Genomic DNA, 19,779 nt, shown 5'->3' on the forward strand with positions numbered 1-19,779 from the left:
TATTCGCATTTGATTATCCTTTTTATTATTATTTTGATTGTTAGGTGGTTGCTGATTATTTGAAAACTTCCCTCCTCTTCTGCTTGTTGTTACCTTCCCTAGGTTAACAATTTCATGTGCCCTAATATTTACTAAATTACATATAAAAGACTGACATTTTCACATCGGTAAGGGATTATTTTCCCATCAGAGGGTCCCTGAGACTGGAGGAGATGGCAGAATTTTTTTTTTTCTTAGATGCTTGCTTTGATGTTGCTCTTTCATAGCCAAAAAAAGAAAATGGGTCATGTGGGTAGTGTGTGGTAGTGGTAGTAATGGGGGTGGGAATGGTGGTATACCATCGATTGTTTAATGTAAATAGACATGTTTTCTTCTGTACTGATGGGATTGATTTCCCCCTGGACTCCGGAAAACGTGTGATTTGTAGCTCTAACATGAAAGAGATGGCATAAAATAGGAGAGAATGGTAAAAAGAGAAACGTATGTGAACTCAACTATTCTTAAAGGCTCTGGGAGGACCCAGAAAGTTAGGCATTGATCTGAGTATAGGAAATGTGGTCCTTGTCTTTGGAGTTGACATCATGCCTAACTACGGACCATCACAGTAGCATTTTAATTATGTACTATTGCTGCTGGTTTTGTAATGTGTGAGTAGTGGCTGAGGCCCCTCTCCAGGATCCAGCAATCCTCTTTCCTTGCCATGAAGCCCATCTCATGTAGGCCTATGACTGGAGCAGGGGCGAGTTGTTAATGACAGTCTTCTCTGTAGAGCTTTCCTTCTTTGGTCAAATTGAAGAGGTTCATAAATAACTAATAAAATGGGAACTTATTTCATGCAGAGAGACGATGTTGAAGAAGCAGTTATGAAGATCAAGAATAAGCTTGCCAAACTAGGGTCATCTGACAAAACTAAAACAATTTAGTTACAAGTTTGGTGTCCTTTGTTCAAGGAAAACAATCCAGGAGTTGGGAGAGTATGGTACCTCACAAACAGTGGAGCACCATTTCTGGAGGATCTGGGGCAAGATCAGGTTTTATAGATCATTAGAAGGGGCAACACAAAGAGGGCATGGTTGTCTGGGGTTGCACACCTGACCTTATTTAGAAAGATCAAAGAACAAGAAAATAAGTGTAAAGCCCAGAGCTGGCTTGGTGTTTGGGGATTGGCCGACAGGAAGTACTGTGCTTCTGGTCAAGTGGCGCATTTACAGGGACTAGGAAGTTCAGTCTGCTGATGTGGCACCCTGGGCAAGAGCAGCTCCATGTTGGGTCTAGAAATTTATTTAAACACTAGAGGTTTTTTCTGTTTTGTTTTGTTTTCATTTTTTAAAAAAGATTTTATTTATTTATTTGACACACAGAGAGAGACAGCGAGAGAGGGAATGCAAGCAGGGGGAGTGGGAGAGGGAGAAGCAGGCTTGCCACCGAGCAGGGAGCCTGACTCGGGGCTCAATCCCAGAACCCTGGGATCATGACCTGAGCCGAAGGCAGACGCCCCTGTTTTCACTTTTTAATGAGTGGGGAATATGCAGATAAAAGAGAAATTTAAGTTAATTATAACAACTAGAAAACCTGAACAATTAAGGATTAAAAAACAAATTAGGGAGTGTGTGCAAAACAGAGTATTAATAGTTTATAGTGATATTGAAGTCCATCTATGTGAGTACAAAGTAGTCATTTAAAATTCTTCATTTAAGAAAAATGTTATATCTTTAAGTTAATTTGGAAGTCTTGTATTTTTTTAAAAACATTATTTAAGGATCAAATATCAGGGCTGAAAGAAAATAAATGAAAGTTCTTCCTAATTTTATGAAGTATTGATTTTCTGACTGAAATACCAACTCTTTCTCTGTTACACTCTTAAGGGTAATTATGAGGCTGATGGTAATAATTACTCTCATTTATTGAATGTTTGCCCTAAGCTTGAGGTGGACAAACTATGGCCCGTGGCCAAATCCGATCCGCCACCTGTTTTTGTAAATAAGGTTTTATTGGAACACAGCCACCCTCATTTGCTTATCTATTACTTACGGCTGCTTTCACACTACAAAAATAGAGTTGTCATTGCAACAGAGACTGTATGGCCCTGCAAAACCTACAATATTTATTATCTGGCCCTTTACTGAAAAAGTTTGTCAACCTCTGATTTAAGGTAAGCACTATTCTTTGTATACATTATGTTACTTAATTCTTACAACATCTCTAGGAAGTCAGTGTCTTATCCTTCTTCTTTTATAGATAATGAAATTGAGGCTTAAAGATGTTATTGCCTTGTGCAGGGACACCCAGTTAAGTGGAAGAGTCTGGACTTGAACCCATGAGGTCTGATTGTAGAGCCTGCACCTTCTCACTGAGTCCAATTTCTTTGCCATTAGGCTTTAGGGAGGTGGCATATCACGCTGGTTAACAGCAGGGAAGGCTCTGGAGCCAGATTGTTTGAATGCAAATGACCTTGGGCAACAAACGTCTTAACTTCTTTGTGCCTCAGAATATAAATGTCAGCACACCTTACTATTATTAACCTCTTGTTTTGTAAATGAGATCCTAAATCTCCAGAAATTCTTTTAAGTTTGCCAAAGACCTTAATTTACAAATGACAACAGCAGTACTCCAAAGGTAGATAGACCACACATACTTCAGAGGGATAATGGCTTTTGAAAGGTAAAATCCTGAGTCAAATGTTAAAATTTTTTTTCTTAATTTTAATTATCAGGTCCTTCATAGGCAGCAGTCTCAGCCAGCCAAGGAGAGCTCCCCCCCCAGAGAAGAAGCTCCTCCCCCACCTCCTCCGACGGAAGACAGTTGTGCCAAAAAGCCCCGGTCTCGCACAAAGATCTCCCTGGAAGCCCTGGGGATCCTCCAAAGCTTTATTCATGATGTGGGCCTGTACCCTGATCAGGAGGCGATCCACACGCTTTCTGCTCAGCTGGATCTCCCCAAACACACCATCATCAAGTTCTTCCAGAACCAGCGGTATCACGTGAAGCATCATGGGAAGCTCAAGGAACACCTGGGTTCCGCGGTGGATGTGGCCGAGTATAAGGACGAGGAGCTGCTGACGGAGTCCGAGGAGAATGACAGCGAGGAAGGCTCTGAGGAGATGTACAAAGTGGAGGCCGAGGAGGAAAATGCGGAAAAAAGCAAGGCTGCGCCTGCTGAAATTGACCAGAGATAATGTGAACTCCTACCAGGCAAAGCAATACATCGGTCCAAGGATTTTCTGTTTTAATTTCATTAAAAACATTTTTTTTTTTGCTTTATTTTATTTTTATCTTTTTTTTTTTTGGTCTGTTTTGTTTTTCTTACCTTTTTTGATGTTTCTTTGTTGCACAGGATACACCTATAGACTGAATAAGTTCAGTATTTCCGAATCAGACATCGCCTTGGCAAAGACACTAAAAGTGTTACACTTTTGCAATTGACTGGATCATAGTAATTATAATCACAGGAGACTCTGCCTTCATTATCCTTGCACTTATGGAAGAGACATCAGGCAAGTTCCAGGATGAAAAGATCTACAAAACAAATGAAGGAAGCTACAAGTGTGTGTGTATATGTATATGTATATATCTATATATTTACATATATATATTAAATTGCATGGGACAGAGAACTTTACAACCCGAAAGAATAGACTGTGAAATGAGTTCTTAAAGAAGAGACTTGTTTATGTATTAAAAAAAAAAAAAAAAACCACTTCACAGTGAGTCGCTTTGGCTTTTTGATAAACTGCGGCCTGCTCTCAGGGTGGGGTGACTATTTTTGAATTCCTATTTATTTTCTGTGTTTGTCCCTGATTTTTTTTTTTTTTTAATTCTATGGCTTCCTATCTGGCAGCTTGATGGGTAATTTTTGAGGTATGTATTTAACAAAATAAATCAACACTGCCAAAAAGAAAGAAGAAAGTAAAGTGGAAAAAAAATCAGGGCACCTTAAAATGATATGTCAAATTGCTCTTAAGACACAATGCACACTTAAAATGGCTCGATATGTTCCGTTATTCAACTTGTCATTCCTGTAGTGAACAGATGCATTTCTGTGGAATTCCAAATGAATAAAACTGTAATTCAGTACAGAGAAAACTTGTCCTTTAAGTGCAGTCTTGATCAAATGACATTTTGATGTTGGACGTATGGAATTCATAGTCTGAGCCACGTTTTATTGTGAAACTTATTTACCTGTTCGTGGCTTCAAATCTTAAAATTAATAAGCCTGCTCATTTGAAAGTTGTTTGTTGTTGCTGTTTTCTCTTTTTTCTTTCTTTTTTTTTTTTAAATAGAAAATAGTTCAATGTAATGTTAAGTTAGAAGTTGCTGCCCAGTTAAAGGGGTTCCCTCTCAAATAAATCTCCATCCTTCCGTCTCCCAAAAGATGTTTCTTATTTCTGTTTCACTTGGGGCTTCCTCCTCTTCGTACACATTCCATCCACCTAACCCAACGTTTGTGGTCCCTGCTCTCATGCCTCATCCTTTCCCTGGTATGGCAGCCTGAACAAGAACCTGTTTTTGAATCATTGTGCAGCTCCAGGCAATAGAGTAAGCAAAGCGATTTCAGTGGAATCACGTACTCATCATAAATGGAAACATCTTCTCAGTTACCTACATAGCAGTTACCTTACGTAAAGCAGAACTAATGCCGACTGGCTGTTTAGTGGAATGAGCATTAAAGCTGCAATCTACTATAGCTCTCCAAACCTCCTGTAGCTTCCTCTCAGAAGCACCAGTAGCATTACTTCCCACTTCTACTTAGAGTAATTGCAAGAGGTGACCTCACCTTCAGGACCTAATCCCTGCTTCAACGTGACCATCAAACAGTCCCACACGGTTGGATTTTTTTTTTGGAGTCATGCTCTCATGCAACCTTGTCAAAGACCTCATGCAATATCACTTTGAAAGTTATTTTCTGTTTACTACACAAACATTGTAATATAACTGTTAATACTATTTATATATTTGAAAGGTATAAAAGGTAGGAGTTAAAAAAAAAACCTCTATGTGTAGATATTAACTCAGAACTTACAATATACAGGGAGAAGACATGTTGCAATACAAGCTAATTCTAGCTGCTCAGTAACCTCTGGAGTTTTTAAAGGGACATTTTCCTGTACTTTTTCAAGTAATGATGTTGAAAAAATTCTCTTGACACGAGCGTCACATACCTTTGCAAAAGGATGGTGGTTTGCAGTTAAGCCCTGGGCCCGTCCTTCTGCTTCTGTAGTATGCTGCAGCTTTAATCCGAAAGTCCACGCTTGCTGCTTCCTGATCTCCGAGTTACTCTTTCCAAATTGTCTTCTTACACTGTTGCTGAAGGTCACTCTGTACATGTAATGGAAACTGATTTTGCCAAGCTCTTACAAGGTGGTTCATCTATCGATGGCATCCGCATTTGGTATCTTTTACACTTCAACCAAAAATTTATTAGGTATTTTTCAATGCTAAGTCTTGCCTTTTATTTTTTAATTTCACTGCCAAGTTTGCAGTGATTCTAAGTGAATCTGTGGGCATTTTAGCCTGTGGTCTTGCCAGATCTTTGCGAATTACAATGCATATATGTCTATTTATTCAATATCTGTCATATAATATCTATTTGGAAGAAGAAACTTTCTCTTGTAGTGCCTCTTGACAAAGCACAATTTCCCGCCTTTTTTTTTCTTTTTTTGTGAAATGAAAAAACAAATTGTGTTTTATTGCGGTATCAACAATGTGAATAAGGATTAACATATTGTAAATGTTCTTTTTTCCATGTAAATCAACTATCTTTGTTATCACTAAGTGATAATTAATTTTTAACTTATGTGCATTGTTAGGCTGTTAGAATTTTTTGGTTGTTAAAATAAAACGCATTCAATAAACATGACTTTGTTTGTCATGTATTTTACTGGGCATTGCCTTCTGTCCCATTTAACTTTGCATGTGGAGTGAGACCTGGTGTCAGAAAAACCCACTCCCTTATTTTAGAAGTAAGGGAGCAGCACCCGCAATTACAGATGTTTGAGCCCTGTACTAGGTATGGGGTTAATTGTACATGTGAATGCGTGTACATCTCTGTGTGTTTAGAAATGCACGCATGCTCACATTATGGAGCTGGCAACGGGGAAAGCCATTGCGCCAAACATTTTGTCGTATACAAAGAAAACTCAAATGTATAAAGACATATTTATGGGCTTGCTTCTTTATTTTTCTAGTGAATATTTTCTGTTTATAATTAAAAACCCACAAATGACTGCGTGTCAGGAAACTTTTGGAGCACATATGTCCATGGTTAATGGACATAATAAAAGTCTTTTATATTTAGAGCTGGGGTACCATAATGTGTGCATAGAGGAATGCCGGAAGGATTGATGTATCTGAGAAATGTGAGAAAATGATTTTTTAGGAAGTGCTTACAATGGAAAAAATTGCTCAAAAGACTCAATAAGGAAGGAGCAAGTGCTTAGCTTTAGAACCGGCAAAGAGAAAGTCAATTAAAAAGTGATTTTATTTTCTTTTGATACTGTAAATTGTCTTTTGTGCGCACAATTGTGTGTGTGTGTGTGTGTGTGTGTGTGTGTGTGTGTGTTTTGCATTTGGTTGACATACAGATGTGATTTTTCTTTCCTTTCTTCCTTAGTTTCACTTGCCTTTTTTTTTTTAGTTAACAGCTCACAGACCATGTGGAGAGGTTTTAAGGACAGTTTGTGAACACTGGGTATTTGCAGAAAAGCAGACAACCCCAAAGCACAGAGGTCTGAGGGTTTTTAAAGAAAAAGTGGAGATTCCATACAAAGCAAAACACATTTATGCAAATGTAAATGAGTTCTGCGTTTGGGATAAAGACTTGGAAGGAACGCATGTGTAAGATAACTGACTTCTAGCACAAGTAACTTGTACACGCATGAGGTGTTTTTAGGGGTCCACCGTCATCATAGGTGACAAACTTGAGAGTGGGAGGCTCCGCCCACAAATGGATTGGCTTCTGCCAGAAGGCAGTCTCTGTGCGAGCAACTTCTCTTTCCAAGAAAGAGTACAAGTTTTCTTGACTCTATATGTTAAGTCATATTATAGCATCTGAGAGCCATCACTCCATCGGTTGAGTTTTTGTCTTTTTAAAATTTTTCTTAGAGGAGATCTTTTCCTTTACACTGTTATTTCCCTTTCTATAAAGGTTTAAATAAAGATTTAAAAGTCCCTACATTTTTTCTAAAGGCCCATCATGGCACAATGAGACAGTAAACATTTATTTAAAATGTACTGTATGTCAGATAATTTGCTAGGAACTGAGGTGACAAGGGAAAATACATGACTTGATGTTCTCCTCTCAAGGAGCTTATAACTTGTTGGAAAGTTTTAATATAAGTCCAGGAAAAGTGAAATAGTCATACAGTGGTTGTCTCCAGACAGAGATTTATTTGTTTAGTGAATGGTACAAACATGTGCTATGAATTTGGAGAAGGAAATGATAATTATTTGTGAGCTGGAGTGGTCTTGAAAGGTGGATCACTTAGGATTGGCTGCATATAATGGGGGGGGAGTAATTATGATGCAGACAAGGTAAAAATTTACCTGTTTCTTACAAGAAAGAAATTGCTGAGGTAAGCTGGCTTCATGAAGTTGTCAGGGACTCACGTACTCCCAGCTTCACTTTTCCTGGTGTTCCCATGTTCCTTCTTTCTCATGGTCCAAAAAGATTGCTAGAGCTCTCACCATCACATCCACCTTCCAGACATCGAGATGGAAGGAGAAGTAAAGAATGGCATACTCCTTTTGTGGAGACTCCTTCAAGCCCTACACCTGAATGCAAGGGAGATTAGTAAGTGTTTCTAGCTGTTTTATTAATTCCAGAGACAAGGAGGGATGTGGATATTGGGTAGGCACCTAACAGCCTCTGCCACAGAGGATATCGGGAAAGATGTTGAACATAACTGATAGGAAGAAGATAAGTGAAAGGCGCATTTGCTCGGCGGTTACTCCCTGTACCTCGCACCTCCTCCTCCTGACCACCCAGAGTTCTTTCCCTGGTCAAATTTAAGGATCAGCCCAAGCAACACTTCTTCCAGGAAGCCCTTCTTGATCTGCTGTGCCAGTGTGCTTACAAATTCTTCTATGCTCACACAGTGCCCGAGTATCCCGCCGTCAAAGGACTGTCACAGGACTTGTGGCACATTGTGGTTGCTGTGGTTGCTTGCTGGGAAGGTGTGGAGTCTTTCTTTGCATCCATGCATGCAGGGGACAGGGGTAGGCAGGGGGAGGTGACACAGGTCCCGTGGAGAGAGATGTGACAGTGTTTCTCGGGATGAGCATGCCCCCAGGACTGGCATGTTGAGTCAGAGACAGAAATGAAGGCTGAAACATGCAATGGGGGACAGGTGATTTCAAAAGCTGCCTATCCATTGTTGCCAAGGACATAGTGGAGCCAGGGTGGGAAGCCAGGTCTGCATGCCTCCACAACTTGCATTTTCACCCTGGTATTGCACCACCTCTTGTTTTCATGTCCTAGAATGTCCTAGAAAGTCTGTATGAACTGAACATCAATTTATTGGCCAGCATACTTTATATGAGACGACCTTTTGACTTCTCTTAACACACTTCTTCATAATCTTATCTGAGTATGACATTTCTGATGGAATTTTGTTCTGAAAGCAAAGTCTATTTTTAAAAAACACCATGCTCTGCTAGTAAAACTGTCCCAGAAGAATCTAGAAGTAGCTTCTTCAGGGACATTTTAAAAGGTTTAAAGTGTTACCTTCACATATGGAGAAATAATTACAAAAATATTCCATTAACACTGTAATAAATAGTGCAAAGCAATGATTAATTAAAGAGAGAACTATAATTTATTCACTATCCATTAACAGGCATAATCCCATTTTAACATAAAACAGCAGAGACGAAAGGAATTCTGGGAGGCTCAGTGACAGCTTTGGACTGAGCGTTCCTTGGGACCCTCCCTCAGCTTAAGGAAGCGGTAAGAAGAAAAATTATTTATAATTTCAGTCTGTCTCCAGTTGATTGTGAAGAGGCAGTGAACTATCCTAGTACCTATTCTCAACAGTTTTGCAGCTTAAGTTATTTTTCAGATCCACAGTTTCCTCTGTGGGGAATGAAGCTAATAATTCATATATCTCAGAATTGTTATTATTAAATAGGTAGAAGCATCTAGAACAACCTCTTTTTATTTCCTCTCTCCTTCTGAGAGAAAGAGCAGGATATAATAAAATGTTATAAATGACTTAAAATAATTCAGATGAGTTTTAAAGTAGAATTAAGTCTGATGTTTTCAAAAAGTCAGGTTACAAGATTTCAAGCTTTTGTGCCTAGAGGCGCCTGAGTGGCTCAGTCGGTTGAGTGTCTTACTCTCGATTTGGGCCAGGTCATGATCTCAGGGTGGTGGGATCCAGCCCCGAGTGTGGTTCCATGCTCAGAGCAGAGTCTGCTGGAGACTCTCCCTCTCCCTCGGCCCCATCCCCCCATGCATGCTCGCTCAGGCTCTCTCCCTCTAAAATAAATAAATCTGAAACAACAACAACAATAAAGCTGATGTACCTAAAGGGTTACTGTGCTCTAGTCCCTGCTTTGTACCTCCTCTCTCCCTCCTTCCATTCTCCCTTATTACATCTGTTTCCTTCCTGCCCTCCCTTCCTTGCTTTCCTTCTCCCTTTCAAGAGCTAGAATGTGGTTTTCTTTATGAATGCGATGTTTTAGTAGCCTTCTGAAAGCTTCAAAGTGAGTTGTTTAAACACGGATGGCACCTAGCTCTTGTTTTTCTCCTGCTTCATCCCTGCTTGTTTTGTTTGCTGATCCTTTCTTTTCTCTCCAGAGCCTTGGGGGCGGGGGTCTGCGGGGCGCACTGCAGGGTTCCTCCTCTGGTCCTCCTCTTCCTGGATCTGCACTCTTTCCTCATTCACTATCTTGATACTTAGGGTGCCCGTCTGCTGACAACACCCCAGTTTCTTCTCCAGGTCTCCAGATTGTTAGTTCCAACGTCCGCTCAGCACCTCCACTTGGTCGGCTCACTTCACGTGGCTCAAAATGACCTCCTTGTCTTCTTCCCAGATGTGCCCCACCCCCCAGCTGATGGCAACTCCAACCTTCCAATTGCTTGGACCTCGAACTGCGGATTTATTCTTTATTCTGTTTCTTTTCTGTCAGCAAAGTTCTTTCGGGTCTGCCTTCCAAGTATATTCACAATCTGACAAGCTCTCCCCTTCTTTCTGCTCCCAGCTTGGTCAGAGCCACATCCTCTTACCGGATCTGACCCTCCCTGACCTTCCCTTCCCTTCCACTCTCCGGGGGCTTCCTGGGCTCCCACCACATCAGCCTCCTGGTTGCCCAAAATACACAGGCACCCTCTCGCCTTTGCTCTTCTTCTACCTCTAGGCTGCTCGAGGAGAGCTCCCTGCCTCCCCCCCACCCCCCCCAGCCAGGTCACACTCCTCCATCCCCTTCAGTCCACTCAAACATCACCTCTTCAGTGAGGACTGCTCGGACTAGCTTATTGGAAATTGCGAACCAACCCCTACCCCTGCTCTTGGATCCCTTTTATCTTATCCTACTTTAATTTTTTCGTAGCTTTTAACATAATCTATAATTTACTTATTTTTCATGTTTTTGTCAGTCCCCTTACCATCCAATGAAAACACCAGGAGGGCACAAAGCCTGTTTTTTTTTTTTTTTTTTAAACCAATAAATGTTTAAGTAGAGTACATTTCATAGTTTTTATCTAGTTGGATTTTTTCAATTTTCAACTTCAGCCAGGATTAGGGTTTGAATTACTTTATAGAGATGAACTTCATCTCAATATTTCTTTAATGCATACCCAAGGCACCTGACACCTCAGGAACCTCTAAGGCTGACATTTGTAAGCCCACATCTGGGTCATTCATTCGGGTCTGCCATTCTCTGCTTTCTTTGAAGATATAATCACTGAACCACAGATTTTGTTGTCTAGCACATCCTCTTATTCAAACAGAAATCCCTTCTCAGGTTGGAGGCCTCCTTGGCTGGAGGCCATGCAGCCTTGTCCCTCAATGACTAGGGGCTTATGACTTTGGAAATCAGCCCATTGCCCCTTTGCTCAGCCCTGCTGTCCCTGAGCAATCACTGGCGCCATCCTAGGCAGCATTTGCTCTTCCAATAACCACCTCACATATTTGAGCTCACGCTGGAGCAAAAATCCCTGAAGTTCTTAGGTTTCTTGTATTAATCATGTGATATAGGTACACAGGAAGCTTACATCATTTAAACTGTATGAATACAGCTTAGATCAAGGAAAGGGATCATCCTATCCTCTTCAAACTAATCAGGCCACATTATAGCATTTTTCTCAGTTCCGGATGACATGTTTCAGAAAAATATTGGTAAATTGATGTATATTCAGAAGACAGAAAGTAGCCAGGATGGTGAAGGGCCTTGAAAGCTTATTTTCTATTCATTTATTCTATTCTGTGATTTTCTTATTCATTAATCAACAAACCAAATTTATGAAATGTCTATTATATTGACATCACTCTGAGGGAAACAAAGTCAGGATCTTTAGTTGACCACAGCAGAACTAACTTGAGCCACATAAGCAGAAGGAGGAATTTGCTAGAAGACATTAGAGTGCTCGGAGAACTCCAGGGAGAGTCAGAAAATCAGGGTTATAAGTTAGAGTCAGTGTCCCAGACTACTCTGGTGGAGACCACACTGCTTCCCCCTTCCCCATGGGGCACAGACATCAGAACTTGGTTCCCTGATCTTGGGCATGGATACCACATGCAGAACCTCTGCCTCTAGTGCCTCTGAGGTCTGGATGGCTCTACTATTGCCCTTAACAGAATGGAATACACATGGTCTACTTTGTGTTAGTCCACTCCTTTCCAAATCAAAGTGTCATGCAGGTGTGACTGATTGAAGTCATCTAAGTCACGTGCAGGGAAGGCTGAGAATGTGAATTTCTGTCTTCTCTCTTGGGGAAATATGGATTCATAGGTGGGAACTTCACCAAACGTAGGAGCCATAGTCAGAGGTACTCAAGGCTGAAAAGCATGCCAAATGGGATGACTAGATTGTGAGCTCTTTGAGGAAAGATACCATGTCTTATTCAAATGACATGGTGTTTGGTTTGAAATCAGAAAGATCTGGTATGAATCCTGGCTACTCCACTTCTTAGCTTTCTATGACATTGGGCTATAAATAATATGGATCTCAGTTTTCACATTGATAAAAAGATGAAAATAATACCTACCTTGTAGTATTTTTGTGTATGAGAATCATGGTTAAAGCATCTAAAGCATAGTGCCTGCCTGTAAATGATGGGTTTCTCTCAATACCTTTATATTCCTATGACTGAGGATGGTGCTTGGTATAGTGTTCAATTTTTTTAAAAAGTGGGAATGTTTATGGAAGTCATGCCTTCAAGAAAAATACCAATGGGCAGGTAACATGTAAACCTCAAAATACTAAAACCCAAGGTGGCACAACCTAGATCCACTGTGGGTGGGAAGGTCAGTGTCCTCCAAGGTGCTGATGTTTATTTTTATCCATAGAAACTAGGAGCGGCCTCAAGTTATACTTAGTCCTGATATTTTACTCAGAGCTACTGAGTGTGAACTTGGCCAAGGGTAAAATCACATCCATCAATCATTCTTCTTCATGTTTGTATTCAGCTGGATATTACTAAATATTTCCCAATTGCAGGCCAACTCATTAGATTATCTGGGGACACATTTTATAACTAATTCCAGGGTGGGCAAGCATCAGATTTGGGTGCTTGAACATCAGAAGGACCATCAAAACATAAGAGAACTTTCTCTACATCCAAGACAGCTCACAGATAACACTGCTTTGAAAGCCTCCAGGCTCAAACCGGAACAACTGGGTTTCAACCAATACTTACACATAATCAAAGTTGCTTCCTGCAGGTAGTCTTCAGGCCCAGTTCTAGTGGCAGTGAGGAAGCCTATTGCATTGGGAACAGCAGGAAGACTCTGCAATCTTCAGCATCAGCCTAGAACCGGTGGACTTATGCCAAGCCTTTGTCATCAAGTATGCCTCTCAACTATCTGCTACTCTGGAAAATGCTGTTTTGGGAAGACAGTCCATGGTGTCATTGCCAGACATTAGGCTTTCATGGACCAGTAATATCCAACCCCACGAGACTTGGGGACCAACAGAGACTTGTCAAGTTTTATATTGGCAAATAAAACATTCAACAAACAATACTAAATATAAAATGGCATCTGCTCCACCAATATTACATCAGAGAAAGGACTTTTAGCCCCTACCAAAGGTGGGAGGGCATAATCTTAGAATGAAGCATCAGGAAAGTTAACCAATCGGCAATGAAATGTATATGTCTTGGTCTTCTTTTTCTCCTTTGGGGAGCAGTGAAAACTGTATCATAGCCCAGAAGTTGACTGCAGATGACATTTGAGAACTGCTGGTCTGAGGAATACACTGGGTATTTACTTCCCCAGATACTCTATCTTTTGATTAAGTCAGGCACCAGAAGATCCACACTGAAACCAAAATGAGCTCAGCCCACTAAGAATGGACTTAACTGTTTTTTACTGGTATCAAGGTTTGTTCCAAGAAACCGCAGACATGTGGCCCTTCCCATTGCTTTTTTTTTTTTTAACATTTTATTTATTTGTTTGACAGAGACACAGAGAGGGAACACAAGCAGGGGGAGTGGGAGAGGGAGAAACGGGCTTCCCGCAGAGCAGGGAGTCCGATGCAGGGCTCCATTCCAGGACCCTGGGATCACGACCTGAGCTGAAAGCAGACGCTTAACCAACTTGAACCACCCAGGTGCCCCCTTACCATCACTTTTGCTGTTAAACTAATGAGGCAACTGTTGCCTATAATGTCTGTCACTGGCTCCCAAGTCAAATTCCACTTGAGAAATTTCTTTTAGAGTTGGAAGTAAAAGAGATCATTGTCTCTCCAGTGGAACAGGTATGTTATGTTCTTTTGCTGATAATGAGAACCGTTGAACTTTTTGAGTTACCTTTTTGGACCCAGCCACTCGGAAGCTCAGAGTCAACTCTGATGTTACTCACAGCTACTGAATGAAGCCTGTACTTCTAAATAGGGAACACCTGAAATTACCCAGAAAACTGAGCTTAGAGAGTACAGAGTTTTAGCAGCAAGTTATTAAAAAAATTAAACCTAATAAATCCATCCTCCTGAAGAGACCAGCGAACCCCCCCAAGTTCATATTCGGGATATCATGTGATCGTGCGGGTTATTCCCAGCACAGGTGCACTGTGTCCAGGTGAAGAGGCAGTGGAAGCTCAGCAAATCACGTGCTTTGGTGTGGGGTCTGCTTCTGTCCAGAGAAAGAAGCCCTTTTTTCTCATTAGCACCGAGGTGCCCCCTTGCCCACACTCACGCACAAACCCGTTCACTGGTGCCTATCCTCTTTCAGCATCTGCTCCTCTGACATCAGAATTCCACACCTAAATATCTTATGATTTGTGAACACAGGGAGCTCTCCGAGGCTGACCTGGGCTTTGCCAGGGGGTGAGGCCAAGCTGCATCCCCGCTTCGGTGGACTTTGGGCAACAACAGAGCTTTGCCTCAGTAGAATCGCCACCGTTTTTCTCCACCTCTAAGCTTTAGTAGGAAGGCCAAGACAAGAAACAAGAGAGCTACCAAAAGCAACAAAAAATTGTTAGTCAGAACTTTTGACTGATTGGTGCCTCCAATTTCCCCCAACATGCCAGATGTACAGCTTTTTACTGTATGTAGTTACATATGTGTCCTTTGCATAAAGCCTCTCTGGCTAAACCTCAATCCCTAACTATTATATATTCTGAATAAAAGTGAAACATCTCAGCATTTGCAAAAATTCAAGATTTATCAACATATTGAGCTTTTACTAAGTCATGAATTCTTGATTTGTATTCACAGTGCTTTTACATATTCATAGCCCTCTTTAGCCAAAGATCTTCAATATTCATTTACTATGGAGTGGTAAGTATATATTATTCAACTCCATTTACCAATGGGTAAACTGATGCCCAACTGAAGGCCTGATCAGAGAAGCCGAATAAAGAGCAAGATGCTCTTAGCCCTTCAGAGAGAGCTTGCTCCAGCTGTCTCCCTCCAGAAATAAAGGCCCAAGGCCTGCTTGTGATTCTCACTTCTCAAGCATCAGGGGAATCAGAATTTTTCCTTCTGGATTTGTTGGAATGTCTTGGATAGGGTTTTCTCTTAAAGTGCATGGGACACAAGAATAGCCCAGGGGAGTGAAAAATAGCCTTATTCCAAATTGCTTCAAATCCATGATGGCAAAGGTTAATTGAGCAGATTAGTTCCTCTTAAATTTGGGGGAGAACAGGTAAAGAGAATCATTCATTTGCTCCAATAACCAATTAATGGCATTGATTGGGTGAGAAAAATCCTGTCTCTCCCACTTTTATTAGAGAAACAGAGGTCAATTTTCTAAATACCTTCCTTTAATACAACCTATTTCTTTAGTTTCTGAATAATTTGTTAAGGATCCTAACAACATATTTACGAGGTGCTGATTGAAGGGGAATTTAAAACATAAGAAAAACATTTCTGGCCAGATTTAGAAAATTATAAGGGAAGAAATTGGAATGATCCCATAGGAGCAACCAGCCTCTAACACACCACAAAGGAGTGTCAAGACTTACGATTATTTTTGAAACTTCACAAATAATGTACTAAATACATTTCTGTATGGAGATAGTATTCTGCAATAAAAATTTTTTTAGAAGAATGCCTTGTGTGATATTGAAAGGAAGACTATCTCAAAGGGTTAATTTGGGGGAAAAATGGCTATCCTGCCCCCTAAAATGTTCCCTTGAAAGCTGGTAGTCAACAGGAGCAGTCTCTGTTTCACTCCAAAACAAATAAAGTAGACGTAATTATTCAAGATTTCAACTGCATGAATGTCTGTTTTTATCGAAATGTGTTGCTCTTCAGATGGCGAAAAGATGATGCATTGTGTTATTGTTGATTTTTATTAATAAGCACATAATGTAAACCGAACTCATAATAATCTAGAGCGAAAGTCCCCAGTGTCAGAAGTGTTCTGCGTCTGTGTTGTCTACTGTGCTAGCTCTTCACACATGTGTAGAGTTGCCAGATTTAGCGAAAACAAAAGACAAATTTAAAGGCTACGTAGTTAAATCTTAATCGCAGATAAACAACAAATAATTTTTCGTGTGCATATACAATATTTGCATATCATGTAATGTTTGGTTCAATAAATGTTAGCTATTATTATTATCGAATATTAGTATTAATTCATTTTATTTGTGTTTGGCTAGAAAGGAGTCCATAGATATGCAGTGCAAAAGAAAGTTCTTTGAGGTGGTAATGGAAAACCATGAAATCAAAGTCCTATAATGTAGAATACAATGGATCCTGATTTTTTCTGGACTCTGTAGGCTTTCACCATTTAGTAGCCAAAAACTATGGCTGGAGACCAAGATGCATCTTTACATTTTTTTCTTTAGCATCTAACTACAATCTGAATTTCCAGGTTACCTCAATTTATGCAACAAGTGTGTCTCCTGAAAAGTTGCTTTGGGTCAGTTTTACCTGAATCAAATAACTCAGGATTCGTGCTCTGTTTAAAAGAATACTGAGATGGGAAAATATGTATATCTATGTGTACACACACACACACACACACATACACACACACGTACACACATATAAATGACAAGTTATCATATATAACAAATCATCAACCCCATCATTTAAAACAGTTTTGATATGCATATCTAAGTTCTTTGAAGTATGGTGTTTCCATGAATATCTGGGCAGGGAACAGATGGCACATGCAAAGTGTTTAACTAAAATGAGGTTAATGAAGGGCCTGTTTATAGAGGTGTGGTTAGTGTTAAAGGAACCAAGAACGGATGCTGGGCACCCGAGGGCTGAGCAATGGGGGCAGCTCTTACAATGCATAGGTAATAAGAGGCCAGAAGGTTGAGGGTTAAGAGGTGCTATGTGGCTGGATCTTTGGCCTCAGACACTGAAGACCACAGCAAGGCCCTCGAGGGCAGGGGGTGTGCATAAAACCCTTGTTCCCCTTCTGTGTTTCGTTTCCTCCCATTGGCCCAAACCAACTTGAAGCCAGTGGCCAGAGGGGTCTGCATGATGGAAACAAGAGAAGTCATACTCCTGGCACAGAGCAGGGCAATGGAGGGTGAGGGATAGATCTGAGGGGAAGAGAGAGAATGGCCGACACAGAGAGTACACACTCTTCATCTTTTTTCTGAGACTCAAGTCACATGTTTGTGAGTATTATGGAAATAGACAAACGAAGTCCCTGTGCCTGTGTATGAGTTTTCATCACTGAGTTAGTTTGGAAAATCTTATGCAAAATTAAGTCAGTCTTAGGATGTCTAGTCAGTTTTGTACATATAAGGAGTGTTGAATGTTGGAGTCAAATTATTTATGTGGAACACAGACAAGAATTTTGCCCTAAAGTTGTATTTTGTGCGATATGAGTATCAACCACACTAAAAGCAATTATTTTCACATGTTGCAATATATCAAGATAACAACAGTACTCTGTCTTGTTCTCAGGCTCATGTGCATACACTCTCTATTCAGAAGAACCACATGGTTAAAATGAAGATAATTCTCACAGTAATTGGTGGTTTCTTATAAGATTTTATTGGGGGGTAAAGGAATATCTAATTTGTTTATGGAAGTTTGTATTACTCAGTGCTGCCATCTTTCTCATGTGCAGTAGAGAAGTATTTTAAAAAATTAATAAAGAATCCTTCCCTTTGTGAGGAACTACTACATAGAGTCGGTGAAAAAAGAAAGGGGCCAAGGCACCATGGTAATACACTTTTCAAAATTTGAGCCATTTAAAAAAATTTACCCTGTAAAAAGAGGACATTTCTTTTGTGTATCTGCTCCCAGAGACACATTTCTTGTTTTATCACATTTTCCTTTAGAAATCATACTCCAAATAGTCCTAAAAAGACTCTTCCATAATGGAAATGTTATGTGTATGTGTTTAGAGTGCAATCATTAAATGCAAAGAGGCCACAAAGTGGGACCTTCAGCTATTTATTGAACCTCTCAGTGCATTCATTTACTCATGTTTGAAATGGTCAGAGTATCAATCTCACTGAGTTCTAAGGATTTAATAAGTTAACATTCCTGGCACATAGTATAAGCTCAATAAATGGTAGCTATTATTATTGAAAATTATTATTCACTTATTTCATTTGCGTTTGGGTAGAAAGGAACTTACAAGTCTAAAGTCTCAAAGGGCAACAGAATAGAGTTCTTTGAGGTGTAATGGCAAACTCAGAGTTCTACAACTTGAACAGATGTATTTTAAGAGATTACCTACTCTAGCCACTAGAGCCAGAGAAGTTAAGCAGTTCACCTACTGTCTCTTGGCTAAAATCTAGGGCCCTGCTTACTGCAATGCTGGTGCCATTTCTCCCCCACAATGCCTTTTAAGAGCATGCTGGAGCCTACTCAAGCCAGCTTAGCGGCTGTTACATTTTTGGGAATGTTGTGAGCTAATGGTTAAACATAGCCATTATTAAAAATTAAGTTACATAAATTTACAATGAAATGAATTTTATTAAAATAAAGGTGATCCTCAAGACGTATCACTACATAATTATTTTCCAGCATTACTTAGGCTCTTGTGTCATTTCCATCTGTGTATGGCAGAAATACTGCATAATGCTGTGTTGCTTGCATCCCTCCCCAACTCTACGTTTGGTGATGTCATGTTGGTAGTTTGAAATTGGCCTTGGATGGTGGCAGGATTTATACCATACAAATTGGCAAATGCTACAAATCAGCACCCTTCTTTTTTGGGGGGGAGTTGGTTTTTAAACATTTACCACGACACCACTGGTTGGACATGGCTGCTTTTTGTTAGTGCAAAAGGGGGATAGTAGGTATTACATTGAACCAAACTTATTAGAAAGCTATGCTGGACAGATGATTTCAGGGCAGTAAAAGGCACAGAATGGGAAATTGATTTTAGCTGTTAATGAATTCTAATGAACAGCAATGCTGGAATACTGATCTCCTGATGTAAATTGATCCCTCATAAAGGGCTGTTGAGATCAATGGGTGAGGTACTGATGAGAAATCAAGTGGTTTTTGCCAGAGCTCTCCCTGAAGAGAGCCTGTACCAGAGAGAGGTGACAAGGAAGGTTCAGACTCACCACAATGGAGTTCCTCACCACCATTCACTCCAGTATAGTTCCCGTGAAAGATCAGTTCACAGAAAGCATGTGCTATCCACAATGAAAGAAGTGAGAAAACACCATTTTTGCCAAAGCTATTAGGTCTGTAGTTTCTCACCCTCACCGGGGGCCTCTTCCCGAACAAGAGTGTCTTCCCTTTCACCATGGAGAGGAGATCAGGCTTTAATTAGCCAGGAACACTGAGAACCTTAATTTAATGCTATGTCAAACTAATGACCTTGTTTGTCTTTATTCACATTCTATTATTTCTGGTCCCAGGAAAGCTGTGACTGAACAGTCTCTTTAAATCTCTGGTCATCCCCCTTGGTAGGAGAGGATCTCTGAAGACCATTCACAGACTTTGTTACGTGAGTGTGTATGCTTCTGTTAACGTGCATTTTTTGTTAATTGACAATTCATCTTTTAAATGTCTTTTGTCAAATTTCCTGTCTGTAACTTGAGTGAGGTCAGGATGGGAATTCTGAAACATTAATATGGGGCGTGAGACAAATTGGGACAGATGCGCCTGGTGGGTGGATCTAGAAAGGCTCCAGAGCCATCCACTGAGGAACTGCGCAGGGTCAAGGAGATGTAGCTGCAATAGC

The 19,779-nt window shown here is 40.4% G+C and overlaps 1 protein-coding gene across 1 annotated transcript in view; it reads left to right on the plus strand.

Annotated features, from left to right (window-relative positions):
* The window catches only part of SATB2 (SATB homeobox 2), a 185,229-nt gene extending 182,054 nt beyond the window's left edge, over positions 1-3,175 (plus strand). The window contains exon 11 of the mRNA XM_028122827.2: positions 2,714-3,175. Coding sequence (XP_027978628.1) covers positions 2,714-3,175 — 462 coding nt within the window. The remainder of the gene's footprint in view (positions 1-2,713) is intronic.
* The last annotated feature ends 16,604 nt before the right edge of the window (positions 3,176-19,779 follow it).

Source organism: Eumetopias jubatus, unplaced genomic scaffold (assembly GCF_037043125.1).
Source record: "Eumetopias jubatus isolate StellerSeaLion01/CBP00866 unplaced genomic scaffold, mEumJub1_p1.0 scaffold_3, whole genome shotgun sequence".
NCBI classification, from domain to species: domain Eukaryota; kingdom Metazoa; phylum Chordata; class Mammalia; order Carnivora; family Otariidae; genus Eumetopias; species Eumetopias jubatus.